This window comes from Oncorhynchus mykiss, chromosome 7, assembly GCF_013265735.2.
Source record: "Oncorhynchus mykiss isolate Arlee chromosome 7, USDA_OmykA_1.1, whole genome shotgun sequence".
Classification (NCBI taxonomy): domain Eukaryota; kingdom Metazoa; phylum Chordata; class Actinopteri; order Salmoniformes; family Salmonidae; genus Oncorhynchus; species Oncorhynchus mykiss.
The window spans coordinates 71,883,381-71,906,709 of NC_048571.1; the positions used below are offsets into that span (position 1 = coordinate 71,883,381).

At 44.1% G+C, this 23,329-nt stretch overlaps 1 protein-coding gene across 1 annotated transcript in view; it reads left to right on the plus strand.

The window, feature by feature from the left end:
* Positions 1 to 645: 645 nt before the first annotated feature.
* Positions 646 to 23,329, plus strand: part of LOC110528429 (protein bicaudal D homolog 2) — a 28,454-nt gene continuing 5,770 nt past the window's right edge. Inside the window, exons 1-6 of the mRNA XM_036984005.1 lie at positions 646 to 1,166; positions 17,659 to 17,871; positions 19,181 to 19,333; positions 19,647 to 20,105; positions 20,779 to 21,801; positions 22,050 to 22,201. Coding sequence (XP_036839900.1) covers positions 927 to 1,166; positions 17,659 to 17,871; positions 19,181 to 19,333; positions 19,647 to 20,105; positions 20,779 to 21,801; positions 22,050 to 22,201 — 2,240 coding nt within the window. The 5' untranslated portion in view covers positions 646 to 926. The remainder of the gene's footprint in view (positions 1,167 to 17,658; positions 17,872 to 19,180; positions 19,334 to 19,646; positions 20,106 to 20,778; positions 21,802 to 22,049; positions 22,202 to 23,329) is intronic.

The following is a 23,329-nucleotide window of genomic DNA, read 5'->3' on the forward strand; positions in this document are numbered from 1 at the left end:
CAGAACTCCACCACTCTTTTGAACACCACCACATACTGAACCCCTGTAACCGACCACAACAACAAACTCAATCATTATTTTTAATTAGTATATAAATCATCCCAAAATCATAATCTTGCCCTATGTCCTGATTTCAAATGAGTATAGTCATGTGGGAAATTACTCATGCTTACTTTTTTGCACTGAGCTCTTTAATGCCATAATGTTCTGATGATGATATAACAATACGGAGAAGTCATTCTATAGTAAGTACTGTAGCAGCAGAATCATTTAGTGTGAGTCGTCAGGCACGCACAGATGGGCCTTCACACAGATGAACCACATTGCACTTGTAATAACTCGATCATAACTGTACTGCAGTATCGTTTTTAAATCCCTAGATGGCAGTCTTGTTAAAGAATCCGTGTTTCAGGGGACTGTGGGCCTGTAGGGGTTACCATTGACAGTAGGGTTTTACCATATGTTTCTACCATAGACCGAGTTTAAGCGCTACGGCGCATCAACTCCCGAATGACCATGGTAGTTGAAGTCCATATGCTAAACAGTGGGCGTAGTCTTTCATCCAATCATAATGGGGAAAAAACTACATCTCCCATGGCACACAATTGTAGACCTGAAACGCACCGTATTCCAAATCGACGATCTCCGTTAAGTTCATTTCCTCTAGTGGCATGACGTAGGTGGGGGAGGAAGATAGGGATCGAGTATGGAACGAGCTGAAGATGCAACCTTATAACGGTACCGGCTGATAGATAGCTGAACTCTTTGTTCACATCAAAAAAAGTGGAGGACCCGACGAGACAGACAAAAACACAGACATGCAGTTCAAATACAGAAGGCACTGATTTATTTTTATAGGATATTTTCCGTGCTCCTTCAAGGGCTGGGTCCGTTATCGCTGTTGTTGGCGGAACCGGCTGGCCAAGATGTCTGTGGAAGAACAGGAATATCCCGAGGCGACTCTGGTGGCAGAGGCCGGGCCGCAGTGGTTTCGGGCGGAATTAGAGCGCCTATCCCGGGAGCTGAGCGAGACGACTCATGAGAAGATCCAGGCGGCGGAATACGGGCTGGCGGTGCTCGAAGAGAAGCAACAGCTCAAACAGCGTTATGACGAGTTGGAGACCGAGTTCGAGACTGTTCGGCATGAACTCGACCAACTGAAGGAGGTAGAGTGAGGTCACAACATTCCATTGCTGCAAATGTGTCCAATTTACTGTCAAAGCGCGCATGTATTGTAACCGTTAACGGATACATTGTTTCTAACAAAGAGCAAATTAGGCACGTAGCTTACGTTTCTCATTCGATTCAGGCAGTGCTATATTGCTTTGTTTCGAAAGTTTTTAATTAAATTCAGCTGTGATGTTGTTATAACCTAATCCTAAACACTTTATAGCCCACCCAGAATGCTCTCTGAACGATTGAATACGTTTGCTTGTTGGCTCAAGTGGTTAACAAACACCACAAAGTTGTATTAGAAGTTTCTTAGCCTACTTTTAACAACATTAAAGTTGGCCTAGTGTGATAAAAGACAACGTTCAAAAAGACAGAACACCAACTTTAGGCAAGAGGGCAGATGTTTTCGGATGTATACAAACATACATGTGAAATGTGTGTCAAAATGTTATGTGTGAAAATATGGGTGCTATTTGAATATCTTTGTTAAAGTTATCATCTCTGCTTGACATTTATCAGCAGCAGCCTTCACAAGTCCCAACATGCTGTTGGTGTGACAGTGGAAATTGTTCTGGTGAAAGCAGTAAGTACTATATTTAAGCTAGTCAGGCCCATGCTGGCTCTGTCTCTGCTAGATAAGGGTTTCTCTCCCTTTGGCTTCTCAAATGGGAGAGAACAGCAACCAGGTTGTTTGGCTGTTTTTGATCAGCTCTGCCCTTATGCTGTAGCCTTTTTTCAGAGAGACAATGGCCTCTATCTTGTGGACATATGTGTTACAGAAGAATCCTGTTGCAGTTGCTCCCTGCTTCATAGGAGCTAATACCCATTGTTAAACAGGGCTGTACTCAATTGCCTCAATAACTAAATTGAGTCATTATGTCTCTTGTGAGTCCAGAGGCCTTTCTAGGTCCAGCCCATATCCTTACAACGTTTAAGGGGATTTTAGTTACCCTGAAGCATGTGAATCCCTCTCAATCGCTTGCAGTATACTGAAGTAAACAGTTAGACTATGTCTTATATCTAAGAAAGAACATTCTCGCAGAATTCTGACTATGGTGCTCTAGCAGAATGACAGCAAGTTCAGCCACACAACACAACTGGCTATCATGCTAACTTCACTAGCATTGTTTATGTTTACCTGATTATTTCTGTCTCTATCAAGAATAGCTAGTTTCTGTTGTCATTCATTTCAAGCATATTGATGGTAAATCCACTCCACTGAGCTCAGCCTCACTTTTGAACTTCATTGTGTGAGAGACAAAGAGGGGGAATGAAAGGACATGAGTTCCCAGGCCAAGCATCAAGCATGTGTGTCCCTTGTACGGTGCCTTCAGAAAGTATTCATACCACTTGAATTCAAAATTGATTAAATATATTATTTTTTCACCCATCTACACACAATACCCCATAATGACAAAGTGAAAATATGTTGTTGGAATTTGTTGCTAATATACTGAAAATTAAATACAGAAATATCTCATTCACATACTGTAAATACTCACACCCCTGAGTCTTGTAGAAGCACCTTTGGCAGTGATTACAGCTGTGAGTCTTCAAGCTCAGTAACATGTTCAGGTCTGGCCATGGATTTTCAAGTAGATTTAAGTAAAAACTGTAACTCAGGAACATTCACTGTCTTCTTGGTAAGCACCTCCAGTTTAGGTTCGGCCTTGTGTTTAGGTTATTGTCTTGTAGAAAGATTACTTTTTCTCCCAATGTCTGTTGGAAGCAGACTGAACCAGAGTTTCCTCTAGGATTTTGCCTGTGCTTAGCTCCATTCCATAATTTTTTTTCATAAACAAACTCCCCAGTTCTTAAAGATTACAAGCATACCCATAACATGCCTAGTGGTTAGAGCGTTGGTCCAGTAACCGAAAGGTTGCTAGATCGTTCTGCCCCTGAACAAGGCAGTTAACCCACTGTTCCTAGGCCATTATAAATAAGAATTTGTTCTTTACTGACTTGCCTAGTTAAATAAAAGTTAAATAAAAACACAAAATAAAACACGATTCAGCCACCACTATGCTTGAAAATATGGAGAGTTGGACTCAGTAATGTGTTGTGTTGGATTTGCCCCAAACATAACACTTCTGTATTCAGGACAAAAAGTTGCTTTGCCACTGTAAGGGGTGCGTAACTGGTGGCAGGGAAATCAGACGCAGGAGAGCAGAACTTGGTAATAGCCCGAGCAGCTTAATAGCAAAACCCACGGCATAAAAATAACAAGACATTTGGGTACAAAAACCCGTCGCGCACCAATCAACACGCGCACAAGCACTTACAATAAACAATCCCACACAAAGACATGGGGGGAATAGCGGGTTAAATACACAACAAATGATTGAGGGAATTGAAACCAGATGTGAGGAAAAACAAGACAAAACACATGGAAAATGAAAAGTGGATCAATGATGGCTAGAAGACCGGCGACGCCGACCGCCGGGCGCCGCCTGAACAAGGAGAGGACCCGACTTTGGCGGAAGTCGTGACGGTCACATTTTTTTGCAGTATTAGTAGTAGTATTAGTAGTGCCTTGTTGAAAACAGGGTGCATCTTTTGTAAAAAGAAAATTCTGTACAGGCTTCCTTCTTTTCACTCTGTCAATTAGGTTAATATTCAGGAGTGACTACAATGTTGTTCATCCATCCTCAGTTTTCTCCTATCACAGCCATTAACCTCTTTAAAGGTTTTAAAGTCACCATTGGCCTTGTGGTGAAATCCCTGAGTGCTTTCCTTAATCTCCAGCAACGGAGTTAGGAAGGATGCCTGTATCTTTGTAGTGACCGGGTGTATTGATGTACCATCCAAAGTGTAATTGATAACTTCACGATGCTCAAAGTAATATTCACTGTCCAATTTTATTTTTATTTTTTACCCATCTACCAATCGGTGCCCTTCTTTGCGAGGCATTTGAAAACATCCCTGGTCTTTTTGGTTGAATCCGTTTTTGAAATTCACTGCTCGAAATGGCTTTACAGTGTGAGGTACAGAGATAAGGTAGTCATAAACACAATTATTGCACACAGAGTGAGTCTGTGGGGGTGAATACTTAGGAGTTGAATACTTAAGTATAGACTCAAGACATTTCAGCTTTTCATATTGTATTAACTTATAAACATTTCTAAAACATAATTCCACTTTGACATTATAGGGTATTGTGTGGTTTGTTTTTTTATGTGTTATTTTTTACATTATTATCCCAGAAAATGTTTGGTGTTATTACATACAGCCCTAGAGAACTTTTGGATATCAGAGCTGCGGTAACTCACCAGCATTACCAGCATTACAACCAGGAAAATAACTTTCCCGAATTGGATCCTTTGTTTGTACCCCCCAGGGCAATTGAACTGATTCCAGAGGCTGAGCCAAATCACCACCGGTGGAAAGAGGTACTCGGAGCGGTCTTCTAGTCCGACTCAGGAGGCGCGCACACCACCCACCGCTTCCGAATATATTACTTGCAAAAGTTCAGTCTCTGGATAATAAAGTTGATGAGCTCAGGGCGAGGATTTCCTTCCAGAGAGACATCAGGGATTGTAACATACTCTGTTTCACGGAAACGTGGCTCTCTCGGGATATACTGTCTGAGTCTTGCCATGGTACAGCCAGTTGGGTTCTCAATTCATTGCGCAGACAGGAATAAATACCTCTCCGAGAAGAAGAAGGGCATGCTTCATGATTAACTACTCATGGTGTGATGGTGATAACATACAGGAACGCTCAAAACTGAAAGCGCGAACCATCATATTTAACCATGGCAAGGTGACTGGGAATATGACCAAATACAAACAGTGTAGTTATTCCCTCCGCAAGGCAATCGAACAGGCAAAACGTCAGTATAGAGACAAAGTGGAGTTGCAATTCAACAGCTCAGACACGAGACGTATGTGGCAGGGTCTACAGACAATCACGGACTACAAAGGGAAAACCAGACATGTCGCGGATACCAGCGTCTTGTTTCCGGGACAAGCTAAACACCTTCTTCGACTTCTTTGAGTATAACACAGTGCCACCGACGCGGCTGCTACCAAGGCCTATGGGCTCTCCTTCTCCATGGCCAATGTGAATAAGACATTTAAGCATGAATTGAATTGCATTTTAACCCTCACAAAGCTGCTGGCCCAGATGGCATCCCTGGCAGCGTCCTCAGAGCATGTGCAGACCAGCTGGCCGGAGTGTTTACAGATATTTTCAATCTCTCCTCTCCCTATCCCAGGCTACTGTCCCAACATGCTTCAAGATGCCCACCATTGTTCCCGTACCCAAGAAAGCAAAGGTAACTGAATGAATTGACTATCGCCCCGTAGCACTCACTTCTGTCATCATGAAGTGCTTTGAGAGACTATTCAAGGATCACCTCTACCTTACCTGCCACCCTAGACCCACTTCAATTTGCTTACCGCCCCAATAGATCACACTGCACACGGCCCTATCCCATCTGGACAAGAGGAATACCTATGTAAGAATGCTGTTCATTGACTATAGCTCAGCATTCAACAACATAGTACCCTCCAAGCTTATCATTAAGTTTGAGGCCATGGGTATGAACCCTGCCCCGTCAATCTGGGTCCTGGACTTCCTGATGGGCCGCCCCCAGGTGGTGAAGGTAGGAAACAAAACCTCCACTTCGCTGATCCTCAAAACACTGGGGCCCCACGAGGATGCGTGCTCAGCCCACTCCTGTACTCCATGTTCACCCATGACTGCGTGGCCATGCACACTTCCAACTCAATCATCAAGTTTGCAGACAACACAACAGTAGTAGGCCTGATTACCAACAATGACGAGACAGCCTACAGGGAGGTGGTGAGGGGCCTGGGAGTGTGGTGGCAGGAAAATAACCTCTCACCCATTGTCAAAAAACTAAGGAGCTGATCGTGGACTTCAGGTAACAGCAGAGGGAGCACTCTTCTATTTCAAATCGACTGGACCACAGTGGACTAGGTGAAAAGCATCAAGTTCCTCGGTGTACTCATCACTGATGATCTGAAATGGTCCACTCACACAGACAGTGTGGTGAAGAAGGTGCAACAATGCCTCTTCAACCTCAGGAGGCTGAAGAAATTTGTCTTGGCACCTAAAACCCTCACAAACTTTTACAGATGCACAACTGATAGCATCCTGTCAGGCTGACTGTCGATGCAGTTGCCTGGTACGGCAAATGCACCGCCTGCAACCACATGGCTCTCCAGAGGGTGGTGCGGTCTGCTCAACGTATCACTGGGGGCAAACTAACTGCCCTCCAGGACAACTACAGCACCCGATGTCACAGGAAGGCCAAAAAGATCATCAAGGACAACAACCACCCGATCCACTGCCTGTTCACCCCGCCATCATCCAGAAGGCGAGGTCAGTACATGTGCATCAAAGCTGGGACTGAGAGACTGAAAAACAGCTTCTATCTCAAGGCCATCAGACTGTTAAATATCCATCACTAGCACATTAGAGGTTGCTGCCCTATATACATAGACTTGAAATCACTGGCCACTTTAAAAATGGAACCCTAGTCACTTTAATAAGGTTTACATATTTTGCATTACTCATCCCATATGTAGAACTGTATTCTAACCTATTCTACTGTATCGCTCTGACATTGCTTGTCCAAATATTTATATGTTCTTAATTCCTTTTCTTTACTTTAGATTTGTGTGTATTGTGTGTATTGTTGTCAAATTCTTTGATATTACTTGTTAGATATTACTGCACTGTTGGAGCTAGAAACACAAGCATTTTGCTACACCCGCAATAACATCTGCTGAGCACGGGTATGTGACAAATAAAATTTGATTTAATTGATAATATTTTGTAAACAGCCCTAAGAAAGGTCTAAATCTCCCACTGGATTCTAAGATGGTTCACCCCTATCTCTCTCTGAGGAAGGTTTATGGACTGGACCTAGGAGTATTGCGTGTTCGGAAACCCGGAAGTTGAGTTATTTGCGTAGAGCTCCTTATTGGTTCATTCTAGTAATTCAAGTGAAAAACTCAGAGCTCAACTAGTTTCCAAGTCGGACATTTCAGAGTCTCCTAGTTCCCACTTGCATGTGAACACTGCATATGCTCAGAGCAGGGGGGGGGGGGCGGGGGGGACTAAGACTTGGGGGACAAGTAGTATCATTGAGAAAGGATATATTTTTCTCCTCAGTAGCTATGACCAGCATCAGAGAGTATTGGGCCACCATTAAACTCATATCTCTACTGATTAAACTACATTAGAATGAAAATATATGTATTTATTCAGATAGCCCTACTTTTGGTGTTTGTAAAAACAGACATAGGAGTTTGAGAAAGAGATAGAGAGAGAGGCATCAGATGGGATAGGTATAACCAAGGCAAGCTAGTAGGCTCACCACATTCCTGTTATACACATTCTCACACTAACACCCTCTTATTCATGGAATGCCCAGGTCAGCAAAACCTTAGCTTAGTTAACACAGTAATTACATGTTTATTTGCTGACCTTTACGTGAACCGCTTACAGTACATCCGTGTGGGATTGTCTGTTCCTGTGAAGCCGACGTCACACGCACGCACACACATGCACACACACACACTGAGCGCTTGTTACGTACGTGGACATGGGGTCAGACAGAGGCTTAGACACAGGTGGAGGTAGTTAACACTAAGCTCCTCATGTCTCCGATGGGTCTCCCGCCTCGCTTCAACTCTACTGCGCCAAACACACTTCAGGAACTATTAGACAGTGCAAAAACAGGGTTTGTCCAACCAGAATTTCTGGAAAACCTGGGAGTTTTGGGATAGTTACTTTTGCAACCCTACCAGAAACTATGGGACAGTGCAACAACAGTCCTCTAATCAATGACAATCCTTTAATGTTTATATGTATTTCCATTAGGCCTTATTCTTTAATCAATTATCACATATCTGATCTGGAGTCCATCACATGACATGTCAGAGAGTGTCCAAAGTATAAAGCAACACAGGAGTGACATGCTGTAGATATGTTCTCAAGAGCAGGCGATTGTATGAAAATTACTGTCTGTATTTTGTCCACTGAAGGCATGTGGCCTATAATTATGTGAAAGTCTGTATTGTAATTATGACTTATAGTTCACTACAGTTAAACAACAGTGTTGTCACAGTTCCTCGGGGAGAGGGGGCTGTATACAGTAGGTACCACAAAATGTTTGTTCAGTAAGGCCTCTTCTGTTGATCTGTACATTTTGTGGTACCCTTCCCCTTAGGAACAATTTTAATTTGTATTAGGATAATGAATTAGAATTTAATATTTGTTTATGTTTAATGCACAAATGGAATAATTTAATTCATCTTTTGAACGTGTATGTCATTATTTGAAACGGAAATGAATGCAAATGGCATTTTTCTGTTTTTGTGACACTCCCTTCAAATGCAGCCTGTGATCATCATAGACGGGAACAGAAGGCACGTCCATGCTCCAGAGAGTAGCTCATTGCCAAAACGGTTCAAATGCTAGAGCCAAATTCATAGGAAGAAAATTAATTCAACATGCAATATTGGCTTCAGAAACCTGCTGGCTTCAGAAGTTTCTGTTTACCACAGTGAATGTTTGATTCCATCTGTTCTCCTATACCTTTCCTGTCGGGAAAAGGACCAGGATGTTGTCTCTGGTTTTCAATCTAAATTGAAAGAACTCAATTTGAAAACTGAATCTGTATGTATTTTAGAAGTTGAATATAGGAAAATTTGGTAACACTTTACTTGACACCCAGCGTCATGGTAACACTTTACTTGACACTGTCATAACCATGTCATAATATGTCATAACGGCTGACATAACTTGTCAAAACCTGTAATAATATGGTTAAAACACTGTCATGACACATATATTTAGACCCGTTGTGACATTTAATGCATTATTTCATGGCTGTTTATGACACCAACATAAGAGTGTCAAAACCTACCACACAAGGCAGAACATTCCATGACACGATAGCCTACTTGTCAACAGTAAGTTTGTTATATTTTCTGAAACTGACCATATTAAATTATCATTGTAATTGCACACAAAGTTATATCAGACATGCAGCTACCCCAATGCACTTGACTAGGATGAATGCAAGAGCAGATTTCAGGAGCAGGACAAGAACCCTCTTTTTGACTGATGATTGACATAAGGGCATATACAGTACGTGATAGGCCTATCTGGCTTATGTGATTATGATGGTCATAATGCTTCTTGACAGTGTCAAAGTGTATTTTCTTAGTCCAAGTAAAGTGACACAGGGTGGTCATAATGCTTCTTGACAGTGTCAAAGTGTATTTTCTTAGTCCAAGTAAAGTGACACAGGATGGTCATAATGCTTCATGACAGTGTCAAAGTGTATTTTCTTAGTCCACGTAAAGTGACACAGAGTGGTCATAATGCTTCGTGACAGTGTCAAAGTGTATTTTCTTAGTCCAAGTAAAGTGACACAGGATGGTCATAATGCTTCACGACAGTGTCAAAGTGTATTTTCTTAGTCCAAGTAAAGTGACACAGGGTGGTCATAATGCTTCATGACAGTGTCAAAGTGTATTTTCTTAGTCCAAGTAAAGTGACACAGGGTGGTCATAATGCTTCACGACAGTGTCAAAGTGTATTTTCTTAGTCCAAGTAAAGTGACACAGGGTGGTCATAATGCTTCATGACAGTGACGGTGTCATAAAGTGTATTTTCCTTTATTTAAAATAAGATGGGGAAAAACATGACTGTGAAGAATGAATTACAACAACAACAAAGGACTTAAGAAACCAATTTTCAAACAAAAGGAAACTTATGTTCAGTTGAAGTCGGAAGTTTACATACATTTAGGTTGGAGTCATTAAAACTCGTTTTTCAACCACTCCACAAATGTATTATTAACAAACTGGCAAGTCGGTTAGTAGATCTACTTTTATGATACAGTGAATTATAAGTGAAATAATCTGTCCGTAAACAATTGTTGGAAAAAGGACTTGTGTCATACACAAGTAGCCCAATGTTTGTAAAACAACTAAGTTACATTAATAACTCTAAATTAAGCATATAGGAGTACCTATTTCTTTGTTAACTGCTCAACACAGAATAGCCGCATGTGCGTGCTCCCTTAAATCGTTTGTATTCTTTATTCTTTATACTATTAAATAATGCCACAGAATTCTTAGCAAATCCTGTCGGCTAAATGAACTAGTGTAGCCATTTTGCGTAGCCACGTCAGGACCTAACACAAATCAGAGTATGCTATTATTTTCTTAAGAAATAGACTACATTTTCTTCATATCATGCTTCTTTAGACCTGTCTAAAATAAATAATGAATTTATTGTGAAGGTGGAGGCTATATTACATGGATTTATTAGACTTTTTCAAATGTAGATGTTCCAAGGGTCTGCCTCAGTGGCTTGTGGGAAGCCAGGAGATGCTAAATGTGTTATGTTAATTAACGGTCAATTACCGTGAGACCGAGAGTTATTTGCTTGACAATAACATTTCGTGACCGCCACAGCCCTAGTCATGACAGTGTTATGGCAAGTTATCTCAGCTGTTATGACATATTATGACATAGTTATGACCGTGTCATAACATATTAAAACAGCCAAAAACAGGAAGCAAATTTGAATCTCTAAATAGATTAATTGAAATGCAACTAGCTTAGCAGTTCACCTTTCAACCTATCATTTGCTAACATAATTAGTTTCAATTTTGAAGATGTTTTCTAAAACAATTGCGCTAGAATTACTATTTCAGCTAAGTAGCATTGTCACCTCCAGATTGTGAAGGCAGAGCTTTTGGTGTTAATGACATGCTATCTATCAAGAAGTTCGATAGATAGCTGTTATTGATTGCAAGCACTGCATCCACATTATGGTACAATCAGTGGTGGGAAAAGTACCCAACTGTCATACCCGAGTAAAAGTAAAGATAACTTAATAGAGAATTACTCAAGTAAAAGTGAAAGTACCCCAGTAAAATAAAATGTGAGTAAAAGTCTAAAAGTATTTGGTTTTAAATATACTTAACTATCTAAAGTAAATGTAATTACTAAGCTATACATACGTATGTATCAAAAATAGAAGTATAAATAATGTAATATTCCTTATATTATATTAACCAAACCTGACAGCACAATTTTATTTTTTATTTTTTTTTACAGATAGCCAGGGGCACAACCCAACACAGACATAATTTACAAACAATATATATGTATTTAGTAAGTCCACCAGACCAAGGCAGTAGGGATGACCAGGTATGTTCTCTTGATAAGTGTGTGAATTGGACCATTGTCCTTTTCTACTAAGCATTAAAAATGTAAAGAGTACTTTTGGGTGTCAGGGAAAATTTATGAAATTAAATAAATATTAAAGTACAGATACCCCCAAAAATATTTGTAATAAAGTACTTTACACCACTGGGTACAATTGATGGATAAGGAGGGATTGCTTTGGTAATGTTCTCCAGTCCTGTGAACATTATCGTCAGCTGGCCAGACAGAGAGGGAAGGTAGTGCTGTACTGTACTGTGTGGTCGCTGGCAAGAGAGCCACTGATATGTGCTATATTAGACCCAGGGTCACTATGGGTGCAGTGGCTAATTAGATGACCCAGATGGGCAGCTGCCAGAAAAGCAAAGCAGCAACTGGACTCTAGTCTCTTGAATCACCACCCAGTCATTCAGCCCTGCTGCTGCTGTGTACTGTACTGTAGGTTAGACAAGTTGGCCACTACAGATGAAGCAGCTGTCAGGTAGCAGTCTTTTGGACAGCCCTGCTCTAAGTGAATCATTCTGTAATTATGACTCCGTCCAGATCTCTCAGGTTCTGAGTGGGCTCCTCCTTGTTGGGAATTGAATATGCACACAGAACGGTGATGTAGCAGGGATGTATAAAAAATGGAATAATACATGTCACCGTGTCAGAGAGAGAGAGAGATCTGGCTGAGTCAGTCGAAACAGAGCACCCACCAAAATATTTCCCTTCAAGGGGGGAGAGAGAGAAATATTTTGGTGGGTGCTCTCTTGTGACTGACAGCCATATCCAGCACTGCCTATCTGCTCCCCCAGGCCTCTATTAGTAATGGAACATTTGCCTTGTCAGAATGTAGCAATGCCTCAGTGCTAGCAACATTTTGTCATTGCGTCAGCCACACTGACATGCCGGTTTATTACAGGGTGCAGAGAATTAAAGGTTAGATGGACACAAGCGAGGCAGGAGAAGAACCCTGGGTTTTTGGACTGTTCTGCTCTAGAATCCTGTTACATCATCAGTTGGCACAGTGTCCCTGGCAATGTCCCAAATGGCACCCTTTTCCCTATATAGAGCCCAATGGGCCCTGATCAAAAGTAGTGTGTTTTATAGGGAATAGGGTGCCATTTGGGACAAAGACCCTGTGATGCAGACTGAATGTTTTATAAGCCCAGGGGTCAACTGTCTGTGGGAATCTCACATTGATCTGTTCAAGCCATTTAAACTGTTGTTTTGTTTACCCTTACTGGTTAATGATATCTGGTTTATCATACTAAATGTCTGTCTTAATCCTACATGTATCATATCATTCCCAAGATGGCATAGCAGTTCAGACGTATTTTTGTCCTCGTCCTGTCATGTATATAAATATATAGATATATTTACAACTTTTTTTTCACATACATTTTTAATTTTCCAAAAACTCATCTTCAGAACACTCTCCTGCAATCCGCTTCACCAATTTATATTTATATAAAAAAGTATTATTTACCTCAGATCTGTAATCCTCCGAGAGGCTAGCCAGAAATTAGCCAGAAGCTAGCCGGGAGCTGGTCCAGAAGCTACTCTGAAGCTGGTTCAGAAGCTAGTTAGCTTATTTACTGGCTAATCGTTAGTACTCAGCTAACCACGGTTTGTGGTCATCGGCTGTCCTTTGGCTCGAGAATCTATCGCCAGTTTTGTACGGCGCGGTGCAGCGCGCCTCGGAACGGAACATACCGGATTTCGGCCGCTGGCTCTGGACATCCACACCTGGATCTCACAGCTAGCTAGCTGCTATCCGTGTGACTATCGGCTTTCGTCGATTCCGGAGCTAACATCAATTGTTCCGGAGCTAGCCAGCTGAAGAGTTCCATCAATCACTCCTGGGCTGCAGTCACCTATCCGGACCCGTTTTGCTGCCTACGCGGAGCCCCACCGGGCCTTCACAGTTGGACTGCCGACGTTGTCTACCCGAGGGAATTGTCCGGCTGGCTCCTCCGGCGCAACGTTGCCTGGGCGCCCATCTGCGGCCTGCTAGCCGTTGGCTATCTTATCGGCTGCTATCTGAATAGACAATCGGACAATTTTTATTTAATTTTATTTTTATTTATTTATTTATTTTTCTTCTTGGGCCTCTATAACTATATCTATTGTTTTTATTTTTGTTGTTGTGTGATTTGGATTAATCCCCTCTACCACACGGAAACCCACTAATCTACTGACGGAACGCAAGAGTTGGCTAATAACAGACCTCCATTCTATGCTAGCTTGCTCCTATGCTAGCTTGCTACCGATTTAGCTGTCTAAATCGCCGTGACCCCCAACCAACCTCTCCACTCACTGGACCCTTTTGATCACTCGACTGAGCATGCCTCTCCTTAATGTCAATATGCCTTGTCCATTGCTGTTCTGGTTAGTGTTTATTGGCTTATTTCACTGTAGAGCCTCTAGTCCTGCTCATTATACCTTATCCAGCCTATTAGTTCCACCACCCACACATGCAATGACATCTCTTGGTTTCAATGATGTTTCTAGAGACAATATCTCTCTCTTCATCACTCAATACCTAGGTTTACCTCCACTGTATTCACATCCTACCTTACCTTTGTCTGTACATTATACCTTGATGCTATTTTATCGCCCCCAGAAACCTCCTTTTACTTTCTGTTCCAGACGTTCTAAACGACCAATTCTTATTGCTTTTAGCCGCACCCTTATTCTACTCCTACTCTGTTCCTATGGCGATGTAGAGGTGAATCCAGGCCCTGCAGTGCCTAGCTCCACTCCTATTCCCCAGGCGCTCTCTTTTGACGACTTCTGTAACCGTAATAGCCTTGGTTTCATGCATGTTAACATTAGAAGCCTCCTCCCTAAGTTTGTTCTATTCACTGCTTTAGCACACTCTGCCAACCCGGATGTTCTAGCTGTGTCTGAATCCTGGCTTAGGAAGACCACCAAAATTTCAGACATTTTAATTACAAACTACAACATTTTCAGACAAGATAGTACTGCCAAAGGGGGCGGTGTTGCAATCTACTGCAAAGATAGCCTGCAGAGTTCTGTCCTACTATCCAGGTCTGTACCCAAACAATTTGAACTTCTACTTTTAAAAATCCACCTCTCTAAAAACAAGTCTCTCACCGTTGCCGCCTGCTATAGACCACCCTCTGCCCCCAGCTGTGCTCTGGACACCATATGTGAACTGATTGCCCCCCATCTATCTTCAGAGCTTGTGCTGCTAGGCGACCTAGGCGACCTAAACTGGAACATTCTTAACACCCCAGCCATCCTACAATCTAAACTTGATGCCCTCAACCTCACACAAATTATCAATGAACCTACCAGGTACCTCCCCAAAGCCTTAAACACGGGCACCCTCATAGATATCATCCTAACCAACTTGCCCTCTAAATACACCTCTGCTGTTTTCAACCAAGATCTCAGCGATCACTGCCTCATTGCCTGCATCCGTAATGGGTCAGCGGTCAAACGACCTCCACTCATCACTGTAAAACGCTCCCTGAAACACTTCAGCGAGCAGGCCTTTCTAATCGACCTGGCCGGGGTATCCTGGAAGGATATTGATCTCATCCCGTCAGTAGATGCCTGGATATTTTTTTTAAATGCCTTCCTAACCATCTTAAATAAACATGCCCCATTCAAGAAATTTAGAACCAGGAACAGATATAGCCCTTGGTTCTCCCCAGACCTGACTGCCCTTAACCAACACAAAAACATCCTATGGCGTTCTGCATTAGCATCGAACAGCCCCCGTGATATGCAGCTGTTCAGGGAAGCTAGAAACCATTATACACAGGCAGTTAGAAAAGCCAAGGCTAGCTTTTTCAAGCAGAAATTTGCTTCCTGCAACACTAACTCAAAAAAGTTCTGGGACACTGTAAAGTCCATGGAGAATAAGAACACCTCCTCCCAGCTGCCCACTGCACTGAAGATAGGAAACACTGTCACCACTGATAAATCCACCATAATTGAGAATTTCAATAAGCATTTTTCTACGTCTGGCCATGCTTTCCACCTGGCTACTCCTACCCCGGTCAACAGCACTGCACCCCCCACAACAACTCGCCCAAGCCTTCCCCATTTCTCCTTCTCCCAAATCTGCTCAGCTGATGTTCTGAATGAGCTGCAAAATCTGGACCCCTACAAATCAGCCGGAATAGACAATCTGGACCCTTTCTTTCTAAAATTATCTGCCAAAATTGTTGCCACCCCTATTACTAGCCTGTTCAACCTCTCTTTCGTGTCGTCTGAGATTCCCAAAGATTGGAAAGCAGCTGCGGTCATCCCCCTCTTCAAAGGGGGTGACACTCTTGACCCAAACTGCTACAGACCTATATCTATCCTACTATGCCTTTCTAAGGTCTTCGAAAGCCAAGTCAACAAACAGATTACCGACCATTTCGAATCTCACCACTCTGCTATGCAATCTGGTTTCAGAGCTGGTCATGGGTGCACCTCAGCCACGCTCAAGGTCCTAAATTATATCTTAACCGCCATCGATAAGAAACATTACTGTGCAGCCGTATTCATTGATCTGGCCAAGGCTTTCGACTCTGTCAATCACCACATCCTCATCGGCAGACTCGACAGCCTTGGTTTCTCAAATGATTGCCTCGCCTGGTTCACCAACTACTTCTCTGATAGAGTTCAGTGTGTCAAATCGGAGGGTCTGCTGTCCGGACCTCTGGCAGTCTCTATGGGGGTGCCACAGGGTTCAATTCTTGGACCGACTCTCTTCTCTGTATACATCAATGAGGTCGCTCTTGCTGCTGGTGAGTCTCTGATCCACCTTTACGCAGACGACACCATTCTGTATACTTCTGGCCCTTCTTTGGACACTGTGTTAACAACCCTCCAGGCAAGCTTCAATGCCATACAACTCTCCTTCCGTGGCCTCCAATTGCTCTTAAATACAAGTAAAACTAAATGCATGCTCTTCAACCGATCGCTACCTGTACCTACCCGCCTGTCCAACATTGCTACTCTGGACGGCTCTGACTTAGAATACGTGGACAACTACAAATACTTAGGTGTCTGGTTAGACTGTAAACTCTCCTTCCAGACCCATATCAAACATCTCCAATCCAAAGTTAAATCTAGAATTGGCTTCCTATTTCGCAACAAAGCATCCTTCACTCATGCTGCCAAACATACCCTTGTAAAACTGACCATCCTACCAATCCTCGACTTTGGCGATGTCATTTACAAAATAGCCTCCAATACCCTACTCAACAAATTGGATGCAGTCTATCACAGTGCAATCCGTTTTGTCACCAAAGCCCCATATACCACCCACCATTGCGACCTGTACGCTCTCGTTGGCTGGCCCTCGCTTCATACTCGTCGCCAAACCCACTGGCTCCATGTCATCTACAAGACCCTGCTAGGTAAAGTCCCCCCTTATCTCAGCTCGCTGGTCACCATTGCATCTCCCACCTGTGGCACACGCTCCAGCAGGTATATCTCTCTAGTCACCCCCAAAACCAATTCTTTCTTTGGCCGCCTCTCCTTACAGTTCTCTGCTGCCAATGACTGGAACGAACTACAAAAATCTCTGAAACTGGAAACACTTATCTCCCTCACTAGCTTTAAGCACCAACTGTCAGAGCAGCTCACAGATTACTGCACCTGTACATAGCCCACCTATAATTTAGCCCAAACAACTACCTCTTTCCCTACTGTATTTTATTTATTTATTTATTTTGCTCCTTTGCACCCCATTATTTTTATTTCTACTTTGCACATTCTCCCATTGCAAATCTACCATTCCAGTGTTTTACTTGCTATATTGTATTTACTTTGCCACCATGGCCTTTTTGCCTTTACCTCCCTTATCTCACCTCATTTGCTCACATCGTATATAGACTTGTTTATACTGTATTATTGACTGTATGTTTCTTTTACTCCATGTGTAACTCTGTGTCGTTGTATGTGTCGAACTGCTTTGCTTTATCTTGGCCAGGTCGCAATTGTAAATGAGAACTTGTTCTCAACTTGCCTACCTGGTTAAATAAAGGTGAAAAAAAATGTATTATTTATTATTATGACTATACTGTCTATTATGGTATTATTACTCTCAACCTGTCATGATGCTCACAACTGTTCATGCTCACAAGTCCTTCTTCCCCAATGTTGTACTCATATCACTGTTCAATCCTGGTACTAATCCATGTCTGGGTATGCTTCTCCTCTCTTCTCCCCAGGCGTCCAGCCAGGCCTACTCCCCACATGGGAAGGTGTTCAGTCCTGGTACTAATGTATGTGTCTCCCTTCCTCTCCCCAGGCATTCGGCCAGGCCTACTCCACCCATAGGAAGGTGGCTGCAGATGGGGAGAGCAGGGAGGAGTCACTAATGCTGGAGTCAGCCAGTAAGGAGGCCCAATACCAGCAGATGGTCCTGGAGCTGCAGAACGAGCTGCGGTTGGCCAGGACTGCCCTCACCAGCAACCAATCAGAGAATGAGCGCCTGGCCTCCGTTGCCCTGGAGATGAGAGAGGTGAGCTGGAGGGTGGAGGACCTGCCCAAAACACAAACATGGTCAATGTGGAGAGGTCAAATCTCAATGTGCAAAGACTTGTGTATCTCACCAATCTGACGAAGAGGACCTAAACCGCTCAGTCTGTAATGATGAAGTAAAACAGGGACAATGGGGACAGAGAGAGCGTGTCAGAACTAATGGGATAGTGGGACAGAGCGAGAGCGTGTCAGAGCTAATGGGACAGTGGGACAGAGCGTGAGCGTGTCAGAGCTAATGGGATAGTGGGACAGAGCGAGAGCGTGTCAGAGCTAATGGGATAGTGGGACAGAGCGAGAGCGTGTCAGAGCTAATGGGATAGTGGGACAGAGCGAGAGCGTGTCAGAGCTAATGGGATAGTGGGACAGAGCGAGAGCGTGTCAGAGCTAATGGGATAGTGGGACAGAGCGAGAGCGTGTCAGAGCTAATGGGATAGTGGGACAGAGCGAGAGCGAGTCAGAGCTAATGGGATAGTGGGACAGAGCGAGAGCGAGTCAGAGCTAATGGGATAGTGGGACAGAGCGAGAGCGAGTCAGAGCTAATGGGATAGTGGGACAGAGCGAGAGCGAGTCAGAGCTAATGGGATAGTGGGACAGAGCGAGAGCGAGTCAGAGCTAATGGGATAGTGGGACAGAGCGAGAGCGAGTCAGAGCTAATGGGATAGTGGGACAGAGCGAGAGCGAGTCAGAGCTAATCGGATAGTGGGACAGAGCGAATCAGAGCTAATGGGATAGTGGGACAGAGCGAGAGCGAGTCAGAGATAATGGGATAGTGGGACAGAGAGAAAGCGAGTCAGAGCTAAGTGGGACTGGGAGAGGTTGAAAATGGTATGGAGTCTGTAAGGGTGGTTGATTGGTCAGCTGGCACCAGTCACATTGATGATGTAATAGTCGTCAGTGAGAGACACACTATTAGGCTCTCTCACTCTATGGCCTGGTTTGGTAACTGGATTTTGTTCCCCCCTGGTTAAAGTTGCCAAGGTGCCAAGATCTCATCCCAACACAGTTCCACTGACATACAGCCACATAAGATGCTGCTTTGACATTACTGTACAACCATTGGGTGCATTCTGGATCAAATCCACATGTCCTTGTATTGCACTCTCTGACATGATGTTTTCCTCTTTCACTTCTTCTCCTGCCCTTTTCTTCCCCTCTCTTCCCCCGTCTGTTGAAAGTGCCATATCCATTCAAGACAAACTTGCTTATGAACAAACTTTCTTGATGATATGCACACTTCCTTAAAGTAGCAGCCTACTTTCTGATATTTTTTCCTCTGTTGTGCTGTGTAGAGTTCTGAGCTGGTGGAGCTGCAGCGCAGCCAACTGCGTGATGACATCAGAGAGTATAAGGTGCGAGAGGCACGCCTGCTGCAGGACTATAGTGAGCTGGAGGACGAGAACATCTCCCTGCAGAAACAGGTGTCCCTGCTCCGACAGAGCCAGGTGAGAGGAAGGGCAAGGGACCAGGACTGGGGCAGGAAAGGGGGAGGGAGGAGGCTTCCACTGAGGCAGGAAAATAAATGGGCACTGTTGGGTATGGAGATGAGGGCAGGATGAGGGCTTTTATGGGTAATGGGTAAAGGTAAAGGTTGTAGAGTGGCCAATACACTTTGGGTGGTAAAGTGACAGGACCAACGAATTAGGCCGTTGATACAAGAACCAACTGGTGGGGATGAGACAAAACAATGCTTTTGTAATGGAAGGGATTCTCCGTATTTACTTAGTGATTCCTCTGATGTGCTGTGGACTCTCTTAGGTGGAGTTTGAGGGTCTGAAGCATGAGATCTGTCGTCTGGAGGAGGACTCCCAGTGCCTCCACAGCCAGTTGGAGGAGGCCATGCGCCTGCGGGAGATCGCCGAGCACCAGCTGACCGAGGCTCTGGAGACCATTAAGACTGAGCGCGAGCAGAAGGCCGCCCTGCGTAAAGAACTGTCCCACTACATGACCATTGGGGACAACCTGTTACCGTACCACCACAGCCCCCTGAACATCTCCCTGGACGGCTTCAAGTTCAGCGAGGATCCCACTGCTGCCACCAACGAACCCAACAATGATGACTCGTTCCATGGCTATGAGAACGGCCTGGCTAAGATGGCTGCAGACTGCAACGAGGATAACAGAGCCAAGCTCCGGCCCGCCCCCAGCCTAGTGGATGACCTGCTGAGTGAACTCAACATCTCAGAGATCCAGAAACTTAAGCAGCAGCTCATGCAGGTATGGATAACTCTGTTTACAGATGACACATTTCAGATGACCACATAGTAGCAGCAGGCAATGACTTTAAAAATGGTTAGCCTGTTTGCTTTATTCACAGTCAACTGTCAAGGTGTCAACTTCCCTGGTAAAGAAATAAAGTAATTCTTAGCATTATCGAGCTTATCAAGCTTTGTGTGTGTTGCATGGAAAATAGATAGGTTTTACATCCCTCCAGCTGTAAACAGTCCTTTGCCTAATGGTTGGAAAGTCCATTAAGCTTTGAGGAGCACAGTGGTCATCCATTTAGGGACATTGATTACTTATACTGACCTGAGCGGCAGAGTCAAAGACACATCAATGGAACCCTATGTGGGACTTGATGGGCTACATGGACTGATTAGAATACTTCTCTTATCCAGGTGAATAAATACGGTGTGAAATTCTTGAGTGACAGTGTCTCACACTACAGTGTGAAAACCTAAATTCGTATGGCATTTTGGGTTACACTTCATTCTAGTGCCAGCTATTTACCTGGTATTTACATAGAAATTGTATAGTAAAATGGTAAATACACAGTAATTGCCTAATAATTTCTAAATCCATACTATTAAACTCCAAGCTGAAATAGGACTGTGATGAAGACATTTCTCATTGCTGTTGTGTAACTGTGTCCAATGTCTGTGTTGTCCAGGTTGAGCGGGAGAAGGTAGCACTACTTTCCTCCCTGCAGGAGGCCCAGAAGCAGCTAGAGGTGGCCCACGGGACTCTGTCTGAGCAGCAGGAGATAGTAGGACGTCTCACCGAGAACCTCAGCGCCATGAGGAAACTCCAGGCCAGCAAGGAGCGCCACTCGGCCCTGGACAGCGAGAAGGAGCGTGACAGCCGTGACGATGGTGACGGGGACTACTACGAGCTGGACATCAACGGGCCTGAGATCCTGCAGTGTAAGTACACAGTGGCTGTGTCCGAGGCCGGGGAGCTCAGACAGGAGCTTAAGACTCTTAAAGCAGAGTACCAGTCATGCCGGAGCCAGTACGAGGAGGAGCGAGCCCACCTGGAGAGCGACGTGGCAGGGCTGAGCGAGAAGCTAGCTTCCCTGGAGAAGAGCAGCCGGGTGGAGCACGAGGAGATGGAGCGCCTGGAGAAGGACCTGCGGCGGGTGAGCGAGTCGGCAGGCGAGTCGCAGGGAAGTCTGAACGTGGCGCAGGACGAACTGGTGGTGTTCAGTGAGGAGCTGGCCAACCTCTACAACCACGTGTGCATGTGCAACAACGAGACGCCCAACCGGGTCATGCTTGACTACTACAAGGAGGGCAAGGCCAGCGTAGGTGGCGGGGGCGGCCGGGAGGGGAAAGGACGACGTCTGTCCCACGTTCTGCTCTCCAACGGGCTGGTCCCTGATACTGACCCCAGTAAACCTGAAGCTAATGACCCAGCCGCCCCAGCCCCAGTCTCAGCCCCAGAATCCCGCCCAGAGCCTATGAACATCTATAACCTGGTGGCCATCATCAGGGACCAGATCCGTCACCTGCAGCAGGCGGTGGACCGCACCACAGAGCTGTCCCGCCAGAGGATGGCCACCATGGAGCTGAGCACCGTGGCTGATAAGGACAGCGAGGCCTGCATGGGGGAGATCCTCAAACTCAAGTCCCTCCTCAGCACCAAGAGGGAGCAGATCGCCACCCTGAGGACCGTGCTCAAAGCCAACAAACATGTGAGCAGGAGTTTGTGAGTGTATGCATGCTTGAGTGTGTGTCGGTGTGTGCATGAGCAGTTGATACTGTTTAAAAGTGAAGGTGATACTGTATGAAATTCACAGTAGTTGAGAGTATTTACTTTGTGTGTAGAAGTTCAGACAGAGTTAAAATTAGCAAAAGGTCAAGACAACCCAGTAACCTGTGACCCCAGCCTTCCATTATAATAAACTTGACAATAATGTATTTATTCTATTCTACTCTGTAGACGGCTGAGGTGGCGCTGGCCAACCTGAAGAGTAAATACGACAACGAGAAGACCATGGTGAGGGATACCATGTTGAAGCTCCGCAACGAGCTGAAGGCTCTGAAAGAAGACGCTGCCACCTTCTCCTCACTACGGGCCATGTTCGCAACAAGGCAAGGCTTAGTCGATACACGCTAAGAGCAGTTATAAGTAGGCCTACTCAGTCTGCTTTTAAAACACCAAGAAATAAGGCACCTTTGGCACCTTATTAATCTATACACTCTTAGAAAAAAAGGTGCCATCTAGATCCTAAAAGGGTTATTGGGCTGTCCCCATAAGAGAATCCTTTAAATAACCCTTTTTGGTTCTAGGTAGAACTTTTTTGAGTTTTGTGTAGAACCCTTTACACAGAGGGTTCTACATGGAACCCAAAAGAGTCCTCCTACGGGGACAGCCGAATAACCCTTTTTGAACCCATTTTTCTAAAAGGGTAAATGTTGTCCACACCCATCATATCCAAACAAGGAGTAGGTCTTCAAAGGTTTATTGGAATTCAGTACATATAAATAGTTGAAATATGAATTGTTCATGTTATACTAAGGTTAAAATCATTAAAACACTAATTAAACCCTATATTATATTTGTATTAATCTATTATAGTGGGCTTTTTCCCCCATATTATTCATCTCCTCCCTCTTGAACTATTTAGAAAATCTAAAGGAATAAGAACAGAACAGATTGGTCCCTTTTAGCTATAATGAGAGACCAGTGAGCTTTTAGGTAGTTGAGGAGCTGTTTTTCTGCCAGAGTCTGCATATGTGTGTGTAGGAGAAACAGGGCATTGTGGGAACTGTCTGATGTAATACTGAAGTGACTCAGAGTCCGCTGGCAGGCTCCTCCTGACAGCATCTGGAAAATGCGGCTCTGTGAGTCTAAATGGAGAAAACATGCACCGACTGGCAGCAGCAGTAAAAGAAGATTTGTGCCACCTGGTGGAGAAAGTTATACATTGATCTTTTGTGTTATTGAGTACATTTACATGCACACTAATAATTCGATATTTAACTGATTATGGCAGTAGGCAGATTATGCAATAGTCATGTAAACACTGCGTATCTTAAATCGGCGTACGGTCAAAATAAAAGTAAGCATACGCTGATTAAAATACCTGGTTTTCTTTTGAATTATTAGGACATGTGAAGATGCGCATGTGCTAGCACCAGCCAAGCAAGCCTCCCTCTTTAGCGCGAGGAAAGTGTGTTTGAATCAACTGAATGTAGGCATCTTAGAAGTAGTTTCCA